This window comes from Neurospora tetraspora (genome assembly GCF_033439725.1).
Source record: "Neurospora tetraspora strain CBS 560.94 chromosome Unknown B0H65scaffold_9, whole genome shotgun sequence".
NCBI classification, from domain to species: Eukaryota; Fungi; Ascomycota; class Sordariomycetes; order Sordariales; family Sordariaceae; genus Neurospora; species Neurospora tetraspora.
The window spans coordinates 1,434,615-1,457,831 of record NW_026944391.1 but is presented as its reverse complement, the minus strand read 5'-3'; the positions used below and the strand labels follow the sequence as shown (position 1 = coordinate 1,457,831).

At 46.5% G+C, this 23,217-nt stretch overlaps 10 protein-coding genes and 1 non-coding gene across 11 annotated transcripts; 7 read left to right on the top strand and 4 right to left on the bottom strand.

Moving 5' to 3' along the window:
• Positions 1-321: 321 nt before the first annotated feature.
• On the top strand, positions 322-2,310 carry B0H65DRAFT_436194 (uncharacterized protein; the record flags this gene model as incomplete). Its single annotated transcript, XM_062825230.1, has 3 exons — positions 322-631; positions 1,492-1,717; positions 1,788-2,310. 3 exons carry the CDS (start codon positions 322-324, stop codon positions 2,308-2,310), a joined length of 1,059 nt encoding a protein of 352 aa, XP_062677212.1.
• A 1,791-nt stretch (positions 2,311-4,101) lies between these two features.
• On the top strand, positions 4,102-4,845 carry B0H65DRAFT_340545 (uncharacterized protein). The gene has a single exon (XM_062823636.1). It carries the CDS (start codon positions 4,241-4,243, stop codon positions 4,757-4,759), a length of 519 nt encoding a protein of 172 aa, XP_062677211.1. The 5' UTR covers positions 4,102-4,240; the 3' UTR covers positions 4,760-4,845.
• Positions 4,846-5,534: 689 nt separating this feature from the next.
• On the top strand, positions 5,535-6,423 carry B0H65DRAFT_340521 (uncharacterized protein). Its single transcript, XM_062823635.1, has 2 exons — positions 5,535-6,350; positions 6,403-6,423. The coding sequence occupies exon 1, from the start codon at positions 5,663-5,665 to the stop codon at positions 6,230-6,232; it is 570 nt and encodes a 189-aa protein (XP_062677210.1). The 5' UTR covers positions 5,535-5,662; the 3' UTR covers positions 6,233-6,350; positions 6,403-6,423.
• Positions 6,424-8,737: 2,314 nt separating this feature from the next.
• Positions 8,738-10,469, top strand: B0H65DRAFT_340464 (uncharacterized protein). Its single transcript, XM_062823634.1, has 3 exons — positions 8,738-9,135; positions 9,193-9,343; positions 9,441-10,469. The coding sequence occupies exons 1-3, from the start codon at positions 8,982-8,984 to the stop codon at positions 10,255-10,257; spliced, it is 1,122 nt and encodes a 373-aa protein (XP_062677209.1). The 5' UTR covers positions 8,738-8,981; the 3' UTR covers positions 10,258-10,469.
• Positions 10,470-11,693, bottom strand: B0H65DRAFT_340460 (uncharacterized protein). The gene has a single exon (XM_062823633.1). The coding sequence runs from the start codon at positions 11,336-11,338 to the stop codon at positions 10,682-10,684; it is 657 nt and encodes a 218-aa protein (XP_062677208.1). The 5' UTR covers positions 11,339-11,693; the 3' UTR covers positions 10,470-10,681.
• On the bottom strand, positions 10,567-10,660 carry B0H65DRAFT_t457. The gene has a single exon. It is a non-coding gene; the product is annotated as a tRNA-Pro (tRNA).
• A 35-nt stretch (positions 11,694-11,728) lies between the features above and the next one.
• On the top strand, positions 11,729-12,859 carry B0H65DRAFT_436328 (uncharacterized protein; the record flags this gene model as incomplete). The annotated part of the gene is made up of 3 exons (XM_062825239.1): positions 11,729-11,876; positions 11,933-12,084; positions 12,170-12,859. The coding sequence occupies 3 exons, from the start codon at positions 11,729-11,731 to the stop codon at positions 12,857-12,859; spliced, it is 990 nt and encodes a 329-aa protein (XP_062677207.1).
• A 470-nt stretch (positions 12,860-13,329) lies between these two features.
• Positions 13,330-13,725, top strand: B0H65DRAFT_446717 (uncharacterized protein; the record flags this gene model as incomplete). Its single annotated transcript, XM_062825813.1, has 1 exon — positions 13,330-13,725. One exon carries the CDS (start codon positions 13,330-13,332, stop codon positions 13,723-13,725), a length of 396 nt encoding a protein of 131 aa, XP_062677206.1.
• Positions 13,726-15,012: 1,287 nt separating this feature from the next.
• On the top strand, positions 15,013-15,604 carry B0H65DRAFT_446716 (uncharacterized protein; the record flags this gene model as incomplete). Its single annotated transcript, XM_062825812.1, has 2 exons — positions 15,013-15,228; positions 15,410-15,604. 2 exons carry the CDS (start codon positions 15,013-15,015, stop codon positions 15,602-15,604), a joined length of 411 nt encoding a protein of 136 aa, XP_062677205.1.
• Positions 15,605-15,929: 325 nt separating this feature from the next.
• B0H65DRAFT_512669 (uncharacterized protein) lies at positions 15,930-16,994 on the bottom strand (the record flags this gene model as incomplete). The annotated part of the gene is made up of 3 exons (XM_062828592.1): positions 15,930-16,506; positions 16,623-16,776; positions 16,865-16,994. 3 exons carry the CDS (start codon positions 16,992-16,994, stop codon positions 15,930-15,932), a joined length of 861 nt encoding a protein of 286 aa, XP_062677204.1.
• A 407-nt stretch (positions 16,995-17,401) lies between these two features.
• Positions 17,402-18,558, bottom strand: B0H65DRAFT_543130 (uncharacterized protein; the record flags this gene model as incomplete). Its single annotated transcript, XM_062829214.1, has 4 exons — positions 18,378-18,558; positions 18,156-18,312; positions 17,880-17,980; positions 17,402-17,835 (listed from the first exon to the last, which is right to left on the bottom strand). The coding sequence occupies exons 1-4, from the start codon at positions 18,520-18,522 to the stop codon at positions 17,402-17,404; spliced, it is 837 nt and encodes a 278-aa protein (XP_062677203.1). The 5' UTR covers positions 18,523-18,558.
• Positions 18,559-23,217: the final 4,659 nt, after the last annotated feature.

Here is a 23,217-nt window from a genome sequence, read left to right as displayed (position 1 = left end):
GACCCACAAAAGGGTCCCGTGCCGTCCAACACCCACAAAGTGAGAAGCCGGTGACAAAGGACTAAGCCGTAATCCCCGGGTTAGATATCCAGGCTCCAAGTCAATGATGCACCCAAGGCAACAATCAAGAGGGTGCTCATCTTCAATGAAAAGATCCTAGATATATCAGCTTGGAATAGCCAACCAAAGATCGGGTGTACCTCCAGTCGTGTCCGTATCACCACACTCTCTCTACAGCATAAATCGCAAGCAGTCCTTGCCTTTTTCCCACCTTTGCACCTTGTCTTTCACTCAAAAGTTCACTTTCTGCCTTTCATTAAAATGCATCTCCTACTCTGCCTCCAAGTTCTCCTCCTAATCTCCTCCACGACGGCATCCCTACTGCCTCCTTCTTCCTCAATCAACTATTCCGTTCCCCCTCCACCCACCCTTTCTGCCCCAGCTCAAGGGCACGGCCTTAACCCCCGTCTCTCCTGGGACGACATCGTCAACGGCGCCAAAAGCTTGTACTCCCAAGCCATGGCCACGCCCACTACCATCGAGCCCCCCTCGAGCCCCTCGGCAACAGCAGCTGTGCATGGAGATCTTCAGGAGGGAGACGGGTATAACAACAACACGCAATTCAAGGGGGGTAGAGGTGGTTGGGGTAGGACCACTAGCGGGTGTTTGGCATGCAGTTCAAAGAAGAATGGGAGCAATATCTTGGAGCGGCCGGGATTGTTGGCGGGGGCGGGGTTGGGGTTGGTTGTTTTGGGGTTGTTTGGCTGATTCGAATGTGATGCGAGGGTTAGCGGTATCGGGGCGTTTAAGACTTAAGGCAATGAAATGGAGTAGGGATTGAGATTGGACATGATGGGATCGTATATCGTGGATGGGTCATCGTGTAAGCCTGCAGGAGATGTTAGGATGAACCAAGGAGATCCAGAGCGCGACTCCCCTTTTGCCATGCGTGTTTCCAGGACCGTGAGCGTCTTTCAGCGGAATAGCAGTGTGCGAGCGCGGCTCGTTGGATGTTGGTTGTAGACAATAACCTTTGTTGGTAAATGGCGGTGGTCCATGGGACCCGTGGCGTCATTGCCAGGCTTTCAAAGGTGCCCCTGTTGGTTCGATGAAAGGTTGAACGATGAGCCGGAAATAGCAAATGTAGCACCAACGGACCCTGTTGATTCATTGACTTGGATGTCAGGGTAATGAGAGCCGATAAGGTCGAATAAGTCGCGGCGCTAGAAGCAATCTACCGCGACTCCAAGACTTTGACGAACTCGTTCTTCCCCTTCATACAGCACATTCTATACTTTCGCCGCGCGCTTAGGTCGCCTTCTTCACCATTACTTCTCGTGTTGGTGGTTGAAGAGCAAGTTCTCCATCTAGTGGTCATGTTCCAGCAATGTTATAAGCAGGCGAAGACTCCTGCGAAGATGTGGTCGTTGAAGATTGACATGATCCCTCAAGCCATTGCCCCTGCTAAAGCAGCAAGAACCATCCAGAAAGAAACCGCGGTCGTATCTGTCGTCAACATCACACCTTTCAGATCAACAGAAGACATCTCATCAACGCCTTCTCGCAATGCGCTTCTTTCCTCTCCTCTCATTGCTGGCATATGGCCTCCTCGGCCTGCCTTTTGGCGCCGCCGCTCCTTTTCCATCAGCGAATTCCTTGAGCCTGAAGGAGCGCAACTCGAAGCCCCTCCACTCGAAACGGGAACTCCCAAGTCCGAGTCCAAGCACCACGGTTCAGTCTCCATCGTTCAAACGGAACGTCCTTTTTCCACCGCTTGTATTGACCAGTATCGCTATGTCTCCCATCACTCCGGTAGTGGCGAGGAAACGACAGGAAAGCCCTTCCACAGATCTATCACCGAATACGGTCAAGAGATCAAAGGCTACGCCCCGCCTGACCGAGAGACAGCAAGAAGGTTCAGCAACCGAGGAGAGATCACCGAACATGCCAGGCGCCGAGGAAAGGGCATGGTCCGGCCTCGGCAGCCGAAGTGCTGATAGCGATAATAACGATCCTACGGTGGCCGTACGTGCCAACACCCCCAGCACCCCCAGCACCTCCGACTCAGCCAAGGACTCTGACTACAACAAGAAGTATGGGTATTGGGTGCCCCTATACCCCGCGTGGTACGTCTGTATCGGAATAGGCATTTGTTTTACTGGGTGGCTTATCTATCAAATTGTCGCTTGTATTGTGGGTGGGAGCGATACTGTGAGGTATTTCAAATCGTGGAAGAAAATCATACGGGCTCGCTTCCGCAGAAGGGCTGAGAGGAGGGAGGCAAAGAGCGAAGTGGTAGCTCCAGCTTAAGTGAAAAAGCCACTTCTCGAATGGTTCCGGATGAGGCGGTGCAGGACACCTATGATCGTAGGATAAGAGAGAGAGCCGGGCTGGATCTGGCGTGGTTACCGTGGGGGAAGAGGTATCGGGGCTAGTTTGGATAGGAAGAGCAGTTAGTACAGGTAGATTGGATTCAGTAATGGATGGGGATGGAATTACCGTTTCATTGTTTGTCTTCGGTTCTTTACTGCATGGCGTTTAAGCTCTAATTGACCTTGTGTGCTGAACATGGTGTCTCTTCCCCCGTGAAAGCTCACATTCTGGTGTTCTTCCCATCATTCACGCATCAGAAATCCTGTCATAGTTTCCTTTTTCCTGATTGACTCGCAGAAGACAATCGTCCGGCTGGGGGCAAAGTCCTTGCATGGAACAGGAGGGGATGGTCTGGAAGCCCGTAGCGCAGGCCTCTTGCGTAAAGGCTGAAGATTGAGACCGTTCTTTGTTCACGAGCTTGTCAGGCTGTTGGCCGTTGGTTATCGGCCACGTGCCCAGCATCCTCCGTTGGTGAGGCAAGCGCCGAGAAGGTAGACAAGGAAGCAGAGTACGGCAAATAGATCAGAAGTATGCCACTTACTCCTCCTGACCGTCGTTTGCTGAAGTCCTGATCTTTACTGCACTTCTGCCGCGCGGTAATGTTACCACTTTCGTTAAACGCCCAGTCTGTGGTTCTTGTCAAAGATTGGACGCTCGGAATCGGGACCTTCGAGTGTTATAAGTAATGGAGGGAGGTGACTCTAGTTTCCTGTAGTCTCTTTGCCTCATCACAATCACCAGACCACTACCTAGTTCTTCCACTTGCAAGAACCTAAGAAGCAACACACCCAAACACTGCTGCACTTCAACAGAGCCACTCGGCCATAGTTTTGTTACAATGCGCCCAGCCTCTCTGCTTCCTTTCTTAACATGCGGTTTTCTTCACTTCGGTCTTGGGATAGCCCTACCAAAGATTCCAACGACGCCGACGTCAGTCCTCATCCTCAGGGACCTCGTCCACTCGGAACACGAGTCCTTCAGCACGGCTCCCAGTACCACGTCGCGTTCGACTACCCCAAGTTTGACGAAGAAAGACCAAGAAGAAGTCGCAACCGACGAATCACCCCAGAGGCGACACGAGCCGTGGTCTCCAGTTGCCGAGCATATTCCTCGGACGCATTCCACCAGATTCCGACATTAACAATGGCGGGGATCCACCTCACGAGAATAACTCTCACATCCCCGTCTTGACTGGACGCGGAGCAGGCGTGCATACACCTTTGGGGAAGAAAGATCATACTCACAAGCTAAGCAAGAAGCATAGCAACGATGAAAAAATTGAGAAGAGGCAAGGGTGGGGATTGCCCAAGACGGACTACATAGCAATTGGTATCGTTGTTGCTTTTATAGTAGGCCTTGGTGCTTGGTTCTGCTACAGGAAGAAGAAAAGAGATGCAAGAGTATGTAATGAGGTGTAGCCGTTTTCCACGACGGGTAACAGGTAAATGTAGGGTGGGTTCCTGGTTGGATATGGTTTGTTTGTCATTTTTCGAGGCATACGGATCATCTGGTATGATCACCACCGGACTGGGTCTGGTCTGATTTCGAGGGCTTTGGATATTGGAGAAATAACGTGGACGGTGCGGCATTGGTAGAGAATAGAGATGCTTGTATGCCTGTAGAATAACTACGTGGGTCAGCACCGTGATTTCCTCTACCGCATTGTAGGCCTTCAGGAATGAAATGGTTCATCACGAGCGTAGAGGGATTGTTCACAAACCGACTACACCCACCCAAGCTCCGATAGGAAGTGTAAAAAGCCGTTCCTGTCCAACAAAGAAGCCAACCGCAGCACCCATTCCCTGCCAGAAGAGAGGGAATAAAAGCAGTCATAGAAGGAGCACTCACCTCTGAAACCTTTTTCCCTATGCTCCCAACCTTCTCATCACCGCCAAGATGCATATCCATCTTAATCTTTGCCTCCTTCGTTATCACAAGTGCGACGGCCCCTGCAAGTATTCGACCATGGCTCGACCGCGACAGACAGCCGCACAAGCTCGAGCCCAGCAGCAGGCAGCATCACTGGCGCGCTGTCCCTACGGACCCAAGGTCACTAAACTCCTGGGGGAACCAACCGTCCATGTACATGAAACCCGCAAGTTCCATTACGACATCAAAACTCCGGGATACCACAAGGGTCGCGGTGGCGAGACGCACATCTGTAACTTGCAACGCGATGCCAACGCCAAATATTGAGAGCGGGACAAGCCTCGAGGCAAGTAATCAAGGATCGAAGGAGGCCGCTGCGCCTAGGGGGCCTTCGACCGGTGGCAACATGGGCATCTGGATTGCGGTCGGGGTGTTCTGCGCGGTCTCGGTTTTGCTAGGCGTTGGGGGGCTGCTGGCAGAGGAGAGCGCAAAGCCGTCGTGGGAGGGTCAATATTAGGGTTGAATGGAGGTTCGGCCGAGGAAGATGGTGTCAATGGAAAGAGAAAGAAGAAGGGCAAAGGAGGGCAAAGGAGGAGATGTCGTTGGGGCTTGAAACGTTGATGACAAAGAGCGCAGCTGGTCCGTGCACTGGTGCGGGCCACCCGACCAACAGCAATGGTGAATGCAAGGGGGGCAGTTTGGTCACTTTGGTTGGCAGTTGTTGCGTACTAGCTTTTCGATAACAATTATACGAGCATTTCCAGTATTGAAACGTTAACCATGTCATAGAGGTTCACCCCCTAATGTTCCCCGCAACTGCCAATCACTGCCTGCCGTCTCTCATGTTGATCGGGTCTGCCTGTTCGGTCCCCGGGAAAATGTCAACGCCGGGTCACGACAATGCCCTTCTTCTCTTTTAGCGTCTTTCTTCTTCCCCTCACATCATCTGAGTGCGCGCATTCTCCACCACCAATCAACGACAATGGCTTGATCCCTTATACATTGTCCCGGCACGCTGAAACGAATGGACTTCTTGGTCAAATGGTGCCCACGGCGGACGGTGAGCATGCGCACCAAGGAAGACAATGCCGGCACGACGGCGCCTGTTATGGCAACGGCTTGACCATTGACGTTTGAAAGAGAAGCAGCGGGCGACAATGCCGTCCCATTGAAGCAGACTTGTCACTTTGCAACCCACAACCTTGCCCCTGCGCAGCGCTGACGAGAGACAGAAAGACAGGTCGATATAAGACTCGGCGATTTTTCGTGAGGCAGTTTGTCCTCGGCAAGCCCAACAGGCGCACCCAGAAACAAGCTTTGGTGGCCTAATATTTGGACCACACCTTGATCCTCGAGGAGACTCGAAACTCCCACACAAGTTACAGAGGAGCCGGCCTCCAGTCCCGCACAACCTTCGACAATGCAACCACGCCTCGTTCTTCGTTTCACTCTGGGCCTTGTCCTCGGCACCTCCATCGCCATCACCATACCGCGAGCAGAGAATGGAACTCTCCAACAACGCACGACAATCTACTTCCCCGGTCCTATTCCTGGCCGTAGCGATGCCCGAGCCGTCCATGACGTGCAAGTCCCCGCTGAGCTGGCCTCACGCTCCTCCTCCGACGCCACAACCACGGCCCTGCTGGTCCGCGGTGATGAAAACGGGGATAACAGCAGCAACAACGGGAAGGGCGCCTCAAAGAGGTCTGCTTCAGCGGTAGAGGCAACACCTGGCACGAAAAGTGACAAAAGTGATCCTAAAGAGGTAGCGGAGGCGGTAACCAAAGATACCTTCGCTCTCATTGGAAAGATCGCACTAGGAGTTCTTATCCCTGTAATAATCTGTGTTGTTGTGGTTGTCTGGTACAAGCACCACAAGAAAGGAGTAAAGAAGGAGCTAGAGAATTTGAAAAGTATGAGGCAGAAGGGTTGGTATGGGAGCGACGGGTCGTTCACGACATCGAAGTACCGAAGCAGAAGAATGGTGTGAAATAGCCGCGGCTCAGGGACTCAGGCTGGGGCGGCGATTGGGGTTGATCATTGCTGTTCTTTGGTTAATCCACCAGATATATCGTGGTTGGTCGGATATAGCGAGCTGTTAGGTAGAGGTGTGTAGAGGTAGATAGGCCTGGAGCTCGCACAGGGACTACAAACCTATAGCTCCTGCCTCCTGTATCGGTGTAATGTGTAGAATGGTCCAAGATTCTTCTTTTACTTTTAATGGCCGGGGGCAATAGCAGCACAAGTGCATTCGTCATCTACGCATATTAGCCAACACATCCGAGAAAGTCCAAGACTGTATGGGTTATGAGCTGTTGACAAAGCCACTCTAGGCGGATACTTCCAGATCGCTCATGTCTGGTGAAAAAGCTTATGTGATCAACAGCAAGTCAATCCGACATGGTGGAAGCCTTTCATGCAAAATTTACCATGATGCTCATCACTTGTAGCTGCCTCTCCTATATCGCATCATCAGGTCATCATTGCATCAAGACAAGGGTTTAATTGCTATAAGTCCTATGTATTTCCCGCGTAATGAATATCCCGGCCGAACTTTCCCCTCTAGTGTTCGTTCAAAAGTACCGAAACCACATAAAATCGGAACCCCTGGAACCATTCCCACAATGAAACTACACCTACTATTCCACTTCACCCTTTCTGCTCTCTTGAGCCTCTCCACGGCATCTACCATGATGCAACTTGGCACCCATGGCCATCTACCCATCTTCCACATCACAACAAGCACTACCAGCACAACGATGTGCCCACTAACAGCGACTTTATCATCCACCCTTCCTGGCGAAGACGAGAGTCAACGTCAGATCCTACAGTTGATTTCACGCCTGGCGGCCTGGGAGGAGAGGGAATGCAACCGCTACATCGTGGCCAGGAAGTGAGCATCAACCAAGACAAGAACAAGAGGCAGAATGGACAACCACCGCAAGGGGCACCAGGGAATCCTCAAAGGACGCAAGGTTCTCAGCAGCCAAACACAAACCAACCCACCCAAAATCAACCTCCTCCTCCTCCTCTCAACGACAATAACAACACTAGTGAGGATTCAGTTGGCAAGGTGGACGGGATTGAAAAGAACGTGGCAGCTATCGCAGTCTTTGTCGTCGTAGTGACGATCCTGACTTGGCTTTGCTGGGGGTTGTATGAACTCGCTAAGAGTGAGATTCGACGCCAGCGTCGGGAAAGGGAGCATGAGGAGGGCCCTGGATCCTCAAACACCCAGCCTCTCCAGATCTCGACATAGGCAAGACCTCCATCAACAAAACACAAAGCGAAGGATCACGGATCATACCACGCTTGGGATTGGAAACAGGCATATCTCGTGATGATGCGGTGATTATCCAAAAAAGCGAAAAACAAAACGCACCTGAACAGCCGCAAGATGGCCAACAACCAGACCCTCACCAGCCCAAAGTACATGACCCCCCACCAGTTGATCAAGACAACGATAATGACTCCGATGGAGGTAGACTTGGTTTCGGAGCAAAGATCGGTCTCATTTTTGGAGTCGGCACGGTAATCAGCTTGATGCTCTGGGATCTGTATGAGCTGTGTTGTTGTGGGATTAGGAGTGGGAGGGGAAGGGGGAGGAGGTAAGTTGAAGGGAAAGAAGACCTTCAGGTGTCGGTACTTGGTAGGGAGACGAGTTTTTCATGACATTCATGCCCTAAGCCCTAATATACCAGTGCGCCTTCCAAAGGGAGTGATGGTGGTGGGAAAGTATCGAGGAAAGAGCAAGAAAAGGAAGGAAGTTTGTCATCCATGTGGGACATATCAATGCTGCGGGGCAGGAGCGGCCATGTAAGTGATAAGGGAGGTGGGCTGTTATTGATAGCCGGAAGAAAGTGTGATTGGCCAGGCTTTCGTTATCGCTATCGCTTATCGCACATCTGGCTCCATTTTCAACAACATGTCCGGCAATCTGGCGTCTCCTGTTGGTCCTCGCAAACTTTAAACGCAACAATGACAAACGACATCGCTCACGGTGTACTAGTCGATTTCTTACACAGTATTCCATGCATATTTAATCGACCATTGAAGACGCCCAACTGCCGATCACCAGTTCCTAACGTTTTACCACGAGCCTTCCCTACGAGCATGTCGCCAACCTGCCACCCTGCTACCGAGCTTTCCCGCCTTCTCAAAACCGCCTTGCTAGGGCGACCAAAGGCGACGACGACTACCTGTCTTTCTAGGACAAGCGTGCCAACAACTCACCGCGCCCGTACCCAGTAATATGTTTGCACGATCCTTCTGCAGGCAACCCATAGAAACATGTCTGTTCTTATTGGTCTTCGTCCATGCTCCTATCGGGAGCGGACATCTATCGGCTGCCGCTCGCCGTGGTAGGAGACGAGAACATGGGGTAACGAAACTGCAGCTCGAGGCACAACCTGTCAGATTGGCACCACTACACCAAGCTGGCAAAACTGGAGCTCCGAACTTGTCGGAGTAGTGGCTCAATCAGCCAACCTATAATCTGCTGAAACTGAGCTAGCCAGAAGTTCAGAACCCAGCCCAAACACATTGGGAAGCCACAGTTGCGACCGACGCCAACCACCTGTTGGTTTCGGTCTTCCTTGGATAAACAATCCCACACTATCCATCGGTCCAAGGTTCAACATAAGAGAGAGAACGTGGCCCAGGACTCCCGTCCATTCCTTGCCTCCAAACTTTCTCTCAACCTTCCAACAATTGTTTATTCGGTCACTATTGGCGACAACATGTCAATGCTTCGGAGATTGACTGGGCTTGTCCCAACACCCCGTGTCGGGCAGGCACTGGTAGGGTACTTGACAATGATCAGCTTGGCAGCTGGTCAGACAACTACCTTTCCACCGGATTTTGAGGGCATCTACTTTTTCGAAAACCAAGATAGTAAGGTCTGCGACAGAAAACACCCCATTCGTCTCGTACTAACTTTGTTCAAACCAGCCACTACGCTAACTTGCGGAACCGGTAGTACCTTCACCATTTGGAGGGATTCCATCGCAGCTTGCTGCCCGATATCCTTTGCGAACTGCGACTTCCCAACGAAATGTGTAGGCGATACACTGTATCACAGGTTTGGTACCACTGAACGCTGGTATGTACATCCTCCCGCCAACATGGATATTCCATACGCAGTAGGCCACCCTCGAACCGACGAGCCCACATGCTAACGCTGTGGCCCATTGTCGCAGTCCATCAGATTACCCAAACTGCGCCACAATGACCATCTTCGACAAATTTCCCCAAGCTAGTAACTACTGGTTTGAAGTAGGTTGCGGCCCGACAGACTACGCCATTCACTCGATATACCGCGAGATAGCCACGTCAACCAGCACAAGTTCCACCAGCCAGGCTTCCAGGACCTCACAACCACCCACTCCCGCGTCGACGGCCTCCACCACAGAGCCGTCAATCACATCATCCGCTGCTACCGCATCTACCGGTACCTCAGACTCAAAGACTTCTAGCTCCTCACAATCCAAAGCCTGGATAGCCGGGCCCATCGCTGGCGGTGTCGCTGTCCTGCTCTTATTGGGTGCCTTCCTTTGGTGGTGGCTGCGGAAGAACAAGAAGAACAAGACCAAATCGCTCGAGCAAAACAACGCAAACAACGAGAACACCGCACCATCGGCCCCGGTGGCCCAGACAGGATATGAAGGGGGATATATGCCGGGACCGGGTTATATGGGCCAGCCACCACCTCAAGGCTATACACCACATACACAGTCACCACCAAATCAATACTCACCATATTATCCGCCTTCGAGCCCGCCGCAGTATCATAACCCGCACCATTCAATGCTTTCTGGGACTGGAACCGCATCGATTATGTCCGGTTGGCAAGGGCAGGGCGCATCACCGCGGCCGGTTTCGGAGCTACACTCGGAGAATGCGACGATGAAGTATCAGCACGATGCTCCTATCATTTCAGAGGTTCCGGCAACTGAGCAACGTCCGGCGGGAGGGCAGGGTAAGCAGGGGCATGGTGTTATTGTTGAGGCTCCGTGAGGCTCTACGAGGTCTGAGGTTAGAAAAGGGGGCTCTGTTGAATTGCGCGGTGATTTGGCTGAGTTGATGAGAAGATGGTAGATCATAGTGAGCATTGTTGGATGACGGCGATATCGTTGGATAGGTATAGTGCAATTCTGAGAGGGAACTGAACAGGAGCAAATACCAGCCAGCTTTCGATTGACCTAAAAATGCGAGAAGAGAAGAAGCCTGACGAGTAACGACGGACGTGTTGAAGAGCAAAACGACAAATTATCAGTCCAGAAAGGCAAAAAAAGAGGGAAGAAGGCAAGAAGGAAAAAAGGGTAATGGCCCGTAACGGACTCGAACCGTTGTCTTCCTGCGGCACGTATGCAGACGCGGAATTTCCACGCCGGGAATGTTACCATTACACCAACGGGCCACACCACGGGAGAACGGCCAGCTAAGGGAACTTATATACCCTAGACGGCCTTGGGACTTGGGATGACGCGGGGTAGACGGGACTCGCGGGAGGACGATGACTTTGCAGGAAGGTGCGGCAGGCAGGTGCGGCAGGCAACAGCTTCAGGAAGAAGAGGCGGCGACGGCGGGAAGCAGCGACGACCAAGAGCGGCAGGCACTGAGGCCCGAATCCGGGTGTAAGTCCGTGCCCTGGTGGCCAATTCACCGGCCGGCACTCCATTCCCGGGTATTTAGGCTGCCCTGCTTTTTGTTTCTCCTCTTCTTTCAATTCTACGCCAGAATCAACCACTTTTCTGTTGTCGTCTTTTCCAGCCTCAAATAGAGCATGAACACGAGTGTTCCCCGCTCTCTCCACGTCGTCGGCTTTGAGGATGTCGTTCATCAATATCGAGACCATCAACTCCGCCGGCGCCTGCGCTTTTTCGGATGTGCAACTAGCCTTCGCTGCCAGTGACAAGATGAGATACCCGAGGAATCGGCCCAGCAGGCTGTGAAGCCACATCAACCTCATTGGTTCATCAGAAGGCAACCAGCCGTCTGCCGCCAATATCACGCAGCTATACGCTGTTGTGAAAGACGAGAACATGAGGTTCCGGCAGCCACATTCGCAGCCTGCTGCACGCTCCAAAGTCTTCATCCAACGCGGTGCCAAATGAAGTAAGTCGTGCAGATCGCGGCTCAAGACATCGAGCCTAGAGCCTTGGACTCTCACGCCCACAGCTGTGCCCGGCGTTACACAACACCTTTGGAATCCAGCTCTGATCGAAATGGACGGCGCTGGATTTTCCACATTCAGAAGCTGTTCATTTGGTGAGACAAAGTGGTTTCAAAACCAACGAACCTCATTTCCTCCACTTTTATGGCCTTCCCCCCACCTCTATCCCCTCTTTCCAATCGAGTTCTCTTAGCTATCCGCTCAAAACTTCGTCCACCGAATCTTTCTCCAAACTTTATATACTCTTTTGTCCCGGAGAAATATCCTCTCAAAGCATTTTCCTTTTGTGATAGGTATTTGAAGTGCATCACGATGGCTCTGAACACAGTCAGAACTACGTTGCACTTTGTTGTTGTTCAACTGTGTCTGTTGTGGTACTGTGGAATGGTCAGCCGTACCGTTGGTCAGAGTACTTTCTCTGATAATTTTGAAGGCATACAGAGCCCACTTAATGGACGTCGTGAGTCTCATCCTACTGAAGCGTCTTTTTTTCCTCTCTGACACCTGTCAACTTAGCATACGTGGTAACCTGCTCCTCTCCGTGGATCTACAGCACATGGAGTAAATGGGCGGCATGTTGCTCAAGAAATGACCCGAACTGTCAATTTTATACCAGGTGCAATGCCGGTACAGCGTTTGGATTCAACGACGCAACCTGGAATTGGTATGTCCATCATTTTGACTTTCAGGCTAACAAAGCGTTCTAGAACATCTGTGCGGCTGACTGTATTCCTACATTACCTATTCGGTAAGACAAGTCAGGCGACTTGCTTCTCGATGACAATCTATGATCATTACTCCTCGGCTAGTAATAGTTGGATGGAGATAGCATGTGCTTACGAGGGCTGGAACGTCTTCACCATATACCGCAACTTAGACGCCTCTGCAACTTCAACGAGCAGTACTCCGATTACATCATCATCTGCATCAACCTCAGAGCCATCTCTCACGTCAGTCGTGGCCACATCCACCAGCAGCCCACCGCCTCCTACTACAAAAGACCCAGAACCCTCGCCGTCGAAAGCCTGGATCGCCGGGCCCGTCGCTGGAGGCATTGCCGCCTTGCTGTTGCTAGGCGCATTGTTCTTTTGGTGGCGTCGGAGGAAGAACGCCCAAAATAGCATCGAGACACCTCCGATGACACAGACAGGAGCAGCAAGCGGATATCAGCCCGAGTATGTGGGCAACCCCCATGGTAACAACTACACCCCACAACTACATAGCCCTTCAAGCCCTCCCGCTGCTCCATATTATCCTCCGAACAGTCCTCCACATTATAGTTCGAATTCGCCCGGACTACACGATGCCTCCACCGCTTCGCAGTACAACTATCCTGCTTCTGGGACCCCGAACACGATGTCGTGGCAAGGATCACCGAGGCCGGTGTCTGAGCAACCATCAGCGGGCATGCAGCACAAACAGATTCTCGTGGAGGCACCATGAGATCAAATGTATCAGTGAAGAAACGGAGGCCAGAATCTGTGTTTGTGTCGGTTCGGTCGGGTGTATCAATACTATCAGACAGCTGGTGACATGTGAAGGATGCAAATGGCGGGCTGTCATTGAGGGTTGTAGCCATTGCTTATCGCACGTACAGACTCTCATTTCCAAGAAGTCCCATCTGACCACCGCGGTGACTGTCTGTCCTCGGGAACTTCAACTCAGGACGCGTGTGCTCGCCACTGACCCCCCATGCCCATATCTCTAGTTAAGATACTTTCGCTCCGACAACATGCCGCTCTCAACCGTTCAACACCACCGCAGCCGGCCGATGATCCTTCAAAGACCTCCATGGCACATCTCATCACAGCTTCCAAGCAGACCTAGTTGGCGCCGCCCCCGCCGTTACCACCTCCTCCTCCTCCATCACCCCCACCAACACCACTATGCCCACCTTCTCCATGTCCCCCGGCATGTCCTCCAGCATGTCCTCCACCCTGTTCTCTACTGTCACCTCCCCCCTGCCCGTGGCCTTGACCCCCATCATTCCTAGAGGTATCGACTGGAACCAGTTCAACGATTGTTGGGCCTTCGTAACGTCCCTCGCCCCCAGCATGTGGAGTCTCAGCATCTGGTGCCTCGACATCAGCAGCGCCTTCCCTTTCTTGTTGCTTTCTCCTCTTGTCTCTTCTTCTTCCCCACCATATCCTGAAGCCGAAGCAGATGGCGAAGACGAGGACCACGCCCAGACTGAGAGCGATTACTTCGCCGATATTCCACGAGCTGTTGGTCATCGGAGTGGTGGATGTGGCTGGTTTGTTGGTGTTGACTTGGGCGTTTTTGTTCTCCTTCTGGAGAATGCCGATTAGGGACTACTGGAGCGCATGGTTAGCGTAGGTCTGCTTCAATGGCTCCAGGACGCTAACATACCGGGAGTTTTCTCACGTCAATCTTATCAGTGGGCAGGGCAACGACCAAGATCTGACAGGGCGCCCCTGGTCACGGACATTTACTCAATAGGATCTCACTCCTATATAGAACCCATTTGGAACCTATAGGAGGATGAACAGGCCATTTTATGTGGTCCACAGACAGCGGTCACCCTGGGACAGACGGGTAGATGTTGGACAAGTGTTCCAAGACTTTCTCGAAGCTCCAGTATCCTTCATTTTAGGGTCGTACTCGAGTACCCGGGTCACGTCAACCGTTGCGTGGAACGTGGGACGGACTGTTTCAGACGGGATGCCAGCGCATTTGGGTGATGGAAGGTTAAGGGGGAAAGCACACGCTGAGAAAGGCGGCACTTAGAGAGATGTCCATTCTTCGACAGCACGATCCACATTCCTCCAACGAGTTTGTATCAGGTCTGTTCTCTTTCCTCGTTGAGGCCCATTATCCGGCGTTCATATGTCATCACTTCATAAACAAAAAGCATTAGCATCCACCGACTGCCATCAATCTTGCGCTAGCTTTCTCCACCATTACTCCGGTTCCCTCTTTCCAAGAGCTTAACTTGCCGTACCGTAGTCGATATCCTCGCGCACCTTTTTTGACTTCGCGTACCCTCTAACACCTACCCTTAAAGCGGGTCCGTTTTCGGGTGTAAATTTCAGTCTCACCAATGCCACCAACATCGTCGCCAACATTGTCGCCAACATTTGAGGTTCCGAATTTGGAAAGAGAAGTGTAACCTCCGTCCTAGCAATGAAGAAATGAAATGGGATCGGGCGGAGGAATTCAATTCCAATAAGTGCAATTCAATTAATTAATATAATATAAGAAGGGACGTTGGTAGTTAATAATATTATAAGATAGGCGATACGCCTGGAATGGCCTCTAGCGATGCGCCGAGTTTAGTAAAAGGATAAGTCTTAAGGGCACTACCGATTTAGTATAAAGAAAAATAAATATTTAAGACGTTTTTTCATCGGAATTTACTATACGAAATAGTAGATCTTTTATGTCAGTTGGCGCGTAGGTGCCATGGTGGAGTAAGTGGTGCGCGAAGTCAAAAAAGGGTGCGCGAGGACATCGACTACGGTGCGGCAAGTCAAGCTCCTTTCCAACCATGCTACAACTCATAAGATCAACATTCCGCATCCTTCCCTCCCCAAATCCCCACTATTCCTCCTCTTTTTCATCACCACCGCACCACCATGTTCCTCCTCATGACTCCCTCCGTGCTCCTCACCATGTCCTCCTTCTCCATGGGTCTCATTTCCTCCACTTCCACCGCCCCTATCCTCTCTATCACCTCTATCCTCTCTATCGTTGTCTCTGCCTCCTCCGCCTCTCTCGCTGTCGCTGCTTCCGCTTCTCCCGCCCCTTCTCTTCTTTCCCTTTCTATCACCGCAGCAGCAACAACAGCAGAGGTACATGTAGCTCAAGCATTCCAGGAGGACGCCTAGGAGCTCGACAAGTTCTGCGTCGGCCATCCTTGTGGTTTAAGAAAATGGAATAGTCCGGTCTAGATGGGTATGTGTTAGTGACTTTCCTTATGTGGAGATGGACTGAGTATAGGGTGATTGGGACAAACATGTACCTCTCGTATAGCTGCTGTGTCTGGCTAGAGGTATCTGTGCACTGGAAGGGTACTCTCTGTGGTCGAAACTTCCCGAAGGGCGTTTGCAAGTGGATGTTGAAAAAGTCTTCAAGTGCTCTGACGTCGGAAATAAAAGGTGCTTGCACAAAGACAGGGAGATGATGGCCAAGACTGAGCTTTATACACCCCCGGAGGCCATGGTCTAGAAAACGCGGAGACTAGAAGATATCGCTTACTCGCCGATGTTGCACAAAGTGTTCTAGACTCTTTGATACCAGCCTTATGAGGCTGTCACAACAGAGAGCTATGTTTCGATTGAGAACTCGGATTCCCGTGAAACACCAAGAGCACGGCAGTGTCTAGGAGTGTTTTCATTTATCCGAAAATGACACCATATACGCCAATTACGCCAATTTCCTGTCTCTCTTTGTCTCTCTTCTCTCATCATCCCCGGCCTCCTCGCTCAAACCCTCGCCCTTTCACGGCCTCCTCCGTATCTCCCCCTCACCAGACACCACGCCTACATCCCCGTCACTCAACTTCAAAAACCGTCTCCGGCGACCTTACTTCCACACATGCAGCCCTTGGATCACCAGCCATCCTACTTTCCCTAGACTCTAACTCGGACCCAGGCCTAGGAGACCACGGTGACGGGAGCTCAGAAACCTCATCAGACTTGGGAGACTGTATCGGAGCCTCATGAACCTGGTTCGGACCATCAGATTCAGACGCCGGGACATGCTTTTTAGCCCTTCTTCGCTTCCACCAAAAGACCAGAGCGCCTATGGCTAGGAGAGCAATAACAGGCCCGGCGGCGGCACCGGCTATCCAAGCTTTCGAGGATGAAGATGGTGTGGTGGAGTCAGAGATACTAGTGGGTTCCAATGTTGACAACGCGGAGACTGAAGACCCGGGGCTTGGTGCCCCTGTCGGCCCGGTATCTCGGGGAGAGGTCGTTGGCATTGAAGCCGATGTACCCAAGTTGCGATAAAGTGTGAAGTGGCGATCGCCGGTGACGGGTTCGCACCCGTAACTAATCCAGCTGAGGCTCGCTGAGGGATAGCTTTCGTAGATGGTTGTGGTGAGGCAATAAGCGTCCCATCCAGTGCTGGGAAATGGATCGATCTTAGTCCTTTGTGTCGTTGTAGGTCCAATGTGCTTAAGGTGCGGCAGGTACATAAGAGGCTGTGCTTGGGGTGAACCTGGCTTCGGGCTTTGACATACCATATATGTGATTTTCCATTATCGAGGTATTGTGTGATCCACGAGCAAGCAGTCACCATATCAGAGTTAAACCAGACATCACCAAACGTCATGCATGTAGCATAGGTGCTACTGACGTGAAAGGTGCTGTCATCCGGGCACGATAACCATGATGCTGACCATCCGTTAGCTTGGGCCTTTGAGGTTGGTTCATGATATGTTTTTTTAACGCAACGTTTTCATTACAGTGCTAGGGCTCCTACAAGTTTGGGCCTCAAAATCAGTGGTGAAACCGATGAGACTCTTTGGTATTGTGACTGTCGTTTGGGTCGATGCAGTTCCGGCATAAACAAACCCGAGAAGTATGCACGGCAAAGACAAGTGAATCGTCATGATTGGGGTGAAATAGAACAAATCTTAATGAACAAGGAGTCGGAAAGCTTTTGCCAAACGGCAAAAAGTCCAACAAGTCAAAAACATGGATTATGGATAAAGAAGATCAAGAGTGTCTTATAGAGCTCTAATAACGACGTCAACAATAAGGCCGCACATAGGCATTGCTACACAGTCCCACCAAACGCGTAATACATGAGCGGTTCGATTCGCATCGACAATGCTTGAACCCGTCTTTGGTTGCCTTGTACATCAAAGCCGCGGAATATGTGAAACATGGACACCTCTGTTTCAGTGGCATCCTCTGTCGTTCGATGTTTGCCTCTGACAACACGCACACCATTGCGCCGCTTCCCAGAGTCCAAGAACCAAGATGTGACCAGTTCTACGGTCTGTACGAACAGTACCTATCCCGAGTCCGCCGTCACCGGTCGAAGCATGGGTTGTGGTGGTGGTGGGGCGTAAACCGGGAAAAGACCGGAAAGCCGCTGCTGTTGGAACGGAGATGGAGAGGGATAATGGTATTGACATGGAGCCTCGATCGGACGGCAAATCGCTTGGCTTTGGATGCTTCTTTGCACACTCCTCGCACCATTCATGACAGTTTCTCCCCCGTCAACAGCATCAACATGTTTGTTGTTATCGACTGCCTCAGCTCCGTGTTTTCTCCTGGTACCGAACCAGAAGCCCAAGGCCCCGGCTACTAGTGCAACTACCGGGCCGGCCACGGCACCGGCAATCCAGGCTTTTGATGACGATGAAGAGTCTGTGGGGACGTCGGTTTCCGTTGAGGAGGCCACGGCACCGCCAACTCCAGACGCTGGGCTTGGTTTACTTTCATCTGTAAAAGTACCGTTGCTCGTGGGATTTGCTGCCATACCGTACCAACGCTTGGTATGGAGGAAGCAAGAGCACACGTCGTGTATTGGATATCGCGAAAGACGGTGTGAGCGGACCAATTATTTCCACAGTCATAGACCAGCCAGCTATTGAACGCGTACGGCCAGGACTCGTAGACAGTCATTGTGAAGCAGTCGGGGTATTGAGTCTCGCTTTGATCCAGAAGAATGATTAGTTCGACTGTTAGGTAACGATCTGGTATGTCATTCACGGATTGGACCACGAGGTAATAGGCGAAGTCCAAGGGAGGGAAGAACTTACCAGGTCCGTGTTCTACCGAACCTATCTGTAACAGTTCCGGCATGGCACTGTGTAGGAATGCCACACGACTTGCTTTCGGTCAATGTCGGCGCGCAGCATCCTCCGAAGGTGCCCGAAGTCCAGAAGTTCTGGCCAAATGGACATGATATCGTTGAAGCTGGGAAATTCCGCTGTTAGATAGCACTTTTGTGGTCTTAATCCTGCTCGATGTCAGAAACTTACTTTGGCCATCAGCATGACGGTAAAGGGCCTGGAAATTTGGCGCGCGAGTGGTTGTCTGCGATGCTGCTAGGTTGATGACAGTCCAAAATATTGTGAGGAAGACCCAGCTGGACGTTGTCCGGGAGAGTCGTATTTTTCTAGCCATGTGGTCGTTGATGATGATGATGGGCCGTTGAAGGTGATGAAGGCATAGTGGGGAAGTTCATCGTGGAAAAGCTGTTCATGAGGAGAGAAAAGGGCATACGGGTGGCAAAAAGAGATGCTGATGCCTGGAGGGCCGAGAAGGTCTTGCTGATAAGTGATCAAGGGATCGTGATGGTAGGACGGCGCAAGATATGTTGAAGTAGAAGATATGAACGAAGACAAAGATAGGCAGAAGGCTTAGATTAAAGGGAAAAGAAGGGAGAAGGGAGTAAACGTAAAGTTTACGAACTTATATATATAATCTATATAGGGAACGATAAGGAAACTACTGATGAAGTTAATAAAGTTGGATATTAATTATATTCAACTTCAACACTCCCCTTCGATCCGTATATAGGATCGCCTTTTTCCCTTCTTAAGCCGCTAGAAGTACTAGAATCTTATAGGCCAGTAAAAACCTAGTGGGAGAAAAGGTCTCTACGGCTAATATTTCGAAAAATAATAAGAAAAAATATTAACTTTTAAATTCCAATTCCGAAAATATCCTATAACTTTCTATCTAAGTATTATATATAGAAACCGGGATTATAGCTAGAAAGAGCTCGCCGAAACGGTTTAAAAAATACTAAGAAATATATACGGGAGTAGAAATTGATAGAGAAAAATAAAAATAAATAAAGATATAATTTTCCTATATTGGGGAATTTCGTAGAAACGAAAGTTGCCATTTAAATCGTTGGACCGAAAATGATTGAAATTAGAAGTCGCTAAATATATAAGAGAAATTATTTATATCAGTGCCTTCTAAGTATAAATCGGGTTACGACCGTTAGAAATAATATAAATATTAAGAATAGAACGGATATTTTACTATAGTTCTAATATATCCTTGAATTTAATAAAGGCATTACGAAGTAAAGGTTTAGTAAGGCTATCGGTTATTTATTCCTTCGTAAATAAATATTTAAAATTTCCTTTTCTAACGGCCTATTTCTCCCTATCAAAAAACTTTTAAATATCAATATACTTAATTCTAATATAAAATTAGAAGTTTCTTATAAGAACGAAAACTCTTTAATTATCGCCATAAATAACTGTTGTAATAGGTATTTTCGTTGTATTAAATTCCTATAATAACCTTCGTAGTTAAATAGCTTCCTTCGTAACTTAAATTTACTTTATAAATTCTATTTTATAAAATAAGAGCGCTATAATTATTTACGTTTTGAAATTGTAATTAATAATATTACTACTAATATTAAATACGTATTCTAAAGTAGATCGGCGCTTTTAAGTATTTCTAATTTAATTTATATTTATAAAGCCGATAAGGTTTTCGATTAGCCCTAAAAAGGTTAACTGGAAGTTAATAGTACCTTATAAATATTAGAAAATACGTTTCATAGTAATTATATAAGCTTTTATAAGTTTTGATATATATTTATTATAAAATATTATAGCGAAGGTAATATTTGGCTTAGTACCTAATATAGTGTATATTAGCGAGCTAATAGCGTTGGTATATTAAGATTTATTCTTCGGATTAGGTTTAAAATCTTCTATAAGTTCTAGAGTTTTACTTATCTCTATAAGGGTAATTATTAAATTAGTATCCTAGTACCCGAAAGTTCGAATAATCTTTTTAATATAAATTCGTTAGCCAAGAAAGATAATATAATATTTACAGTCCTTAATTATTACTATACCGAGATAGAATAAATAGGGGCTTAAATTAAATATTTTAAATTATTCATTAAATACGTTCTTTAAATCCTAAATTTCTCTTTTAGAAAGTCTAGCAATTAATAAATTGTTAATATAAATAATAATATAGGTATATCCTTTTATAAAGACGCCATTGTCTATAGTAAAAAGGGTAAATCATTCTTACTATAAAAGAAATACGAACATTTAATATTAAATCTATAATAATTATTTTAAATTATATAATATTTCATTTAATCGATAAACTTTATTCAGGTTCTTAATAAAGCCGGGAGGTTAATTTATATAAATCTCTTTAATAACGGTACTATATAAAAAGGCGGTAAATATATCCATTTATTAGAATTCTAAATTTAATGCGGCGGTAATAGCGAAGATTAATTTATAATTTATAGGCTTAACTAGTATAATAAACGTTTTATTATAATTAATACCTTCTTATTATTCGAATCCTCTAATTACTTAGCGTATTTTATGATATATAATTTCGCCGTTAGGGCCCGTTTTAACCTTATATACTTATTTTCTTAATAATACTTTCCGGCTTAATAATTTAAGTACTAAAGCCTTAATTAAATTATTTATAAATAAATTATATTTATTACTTATTACGGTGTATTATTTAATAATACATATATCTTTTATAGCTTACTGATTCTTAGGCTCGAACAGGGTTTCGTCTTTATTTACGGCGGTAATTATAGCCGTTAAAGTGACGTAAAAGTCCGATATAGTAACTTTAAATATAATTTCTTCAGGCTATATAATAATATAATTATTTAAGCGTAATTCGGGGTATTTAAAATTAATAGTTTAAATATAGTTTCGTTAGCAAAGTATAAGGCGCTTCTAATAATAATAATATTTAGAATTGGTAATAATAGTAGAATTAATAGCGGGGATAAAGAAGGGGCCAGCGTAATAATTAGTAGTAGGGTCGGTAATTATAATATAATAACCGGTATTAAAAGTAAATCTAATATAAAATTAGTATTAAGTATATCCTATTAAGGCTTTTATAGTTTAGGAGTGCGGAGGGTATAAGGAATTTCTAAACTTAGTATAGATTCTTTAATATTTCCCCCTAATTATAATATAACGGAAGAAACTCCCCTTAAATTATAGCCGGGGAAAATTGCCGGCGGGTTATTTTAGTTTCCGGGGTACTTGTAGGCGGCCGAATTGATAATATATATAAATTATTTATTAAAAATAGCGTTATTAATAATAAAGATTTTATTAAAATTAATAAATATAATTTAATTATATAAGTTATTATAATTAAAAAACCTATAGTAGATATTTAAGAGTAATATTTTATTGCGGTATTCGTAGTTTAAAATATAGTAGAAACTATGAGAGCCGAGGATACGTAAATATATTAAATTGGGCTGATCCCTAAATTAGGTTTTATATAGCGTTTTACTAATAATTGAATTAGAGTATCGATTTTTAATATAATTAATAGATTAAAATAAATAAGGCTAGTATTTTAATAGTAACCCCGTTTATAATAGGAGGACGGTAATTCGTTTTAAAAGAACTTTATTTAGACGTTCTATAATACTATTCTATTAGTATTATTCGGCTGCAATATAATATAAGGCAATACTACAATTTAAATACTATTAGCTGAAATAGTTATTAGAATTTTCTCTTACTCTATTTAAATAAATATTATAAATTTAACGCTTTAGCCGTTCTACGCTCTCAGCCTACGTCCTAAAAATATTAAAGAAATCAGATTTATAAATTAGCAGAAATACCTAGTAGATTTAAGTAAAATTATTAATAATAACTAATTAATAGCGTTTATCATAAACGCCTTTATATTAAAACAGGCTATTAAGATTAAAGTAAATAAATTCTAAAGGCTTTATTTTATAATAAATCTTTCCTTTATATGGTACCTACTTTAAACGGCCAACTACATAATTTTTATATATATAAGCAATTTAAATTAGTATAATGTTAGTAAATATTTTCTAAATTTTTTTAATATTATATGCGCCGAAGTAAATAAGCCAGTCGTACTATACCTATAAATACTTATCCGAAATATAGTAGGTAGGAAAGGCGCGTCGAATATTACGGGGGAGGGAAGATATAAATTAATTAAAGTAATAGAAGCCGTTAGATTCGCTTCTGGTAAATTTAATTTTATAATCAAAAATATTATAGAACCGACCCTCTTTTAAAATAGTAAAATTAAAACCCTTTTATTGTAGGGTTAAAATTAAAATAAGGTTATAAGCGGTTCGGGGGGTAAAATAAATATTTTTAAAAAGTAGGTAACTAAGCGTACCATTAACGATTATAGGGATTTTATATATATTAATACCGGAGGGGGTAATTATAATATTCCTGATATTAAGAATTAAAGGGCCGTTATAAGGACGTAGCGATACGAATCCCTCGTTGGAATATATTAGATAGTACGTAACGCCTATATTTATAGTAAATAAGTACTAAAAATTATTAAAGATGATTTTAGTTCTATATTCTATAATTAATATAATAATTAAATTGTTTAGGATTAATTAAATTAGAGGAACGACGGTAAGGTATTTTAAAACCGTTGTATTTATTAATTCTTTAAAATTAATAGTATTAGCGTATTATCCGTATTAATCTTTTAAAATCGTTAAATAAAGAACTTTTTAATTTTAATATTAACGCTTATATAAAGGTTCTTTGTCGGTATTATTTAATAATTCTTCTACCAAATAATATCCGAATATCGCCGTCTTTATAATAATATAGGAACGATTAGAACCTTCGCATTTATTATTAATATAATATAATTTAAGGGTAGCCTTTATAGAAAATAGTTACTATAGTATATATTTCCCGATTTTATTATAGTTCAATTCCGCATATTATTTATAATATTAATTGCTATTATAGAATAGGACTTCATATACTAAATAGGGAACCTAAAGGAAAATTTTAATGTTCTTTTTCTTAGCGA

Bases quoted from the DNA above. Each gene is read 5' to 3' on its own strand.
- B0H65DRAFT_340464 (XM_062823634.1), top strand. From the start codon at position 8,982: ATGTCAATGCTTCGGAGATTGACTGGGCTTGTCCCAACACCCCGTGTC. The intron at 9,136-9,192 runs GTAAGGTCTGCG...TGTTCAAACCAG, and splicing joins CTTTTTCGAAAACCAAGATA to CCACTACGCTAACTTGCGGA. The intron at 9,344-9,440 runs GTATGTACATCC...CCATTGTCGCAG, and splicing joins TTTGGTACCACTGAACGCTG to TCCATCAGATTACCCAAACT.
- B0H65DRAFT_340545 (XM_062823636.1), top strand. From the start codon at position 4,241: ATGCTCCCAACCTTCTCATCACCGCCAAGATGCATATCCATCTTAATC.
- B0H65DRAFT_340460 (XM_062823633.1), bottom strand. From the start codon at position 11,338: ATGAAGACTTTGGAGCGTGCAGCAGGCTGCGAATGTGGCTGCCGGAAC.
- B0H65DRAFT_340521 (XM_062823635.1), top strand. From the start codon at position 5,663: ATGCAACCACGCCTCGTTCTTCGTTTCACTCTGGGCCTTGTCCTCGGC.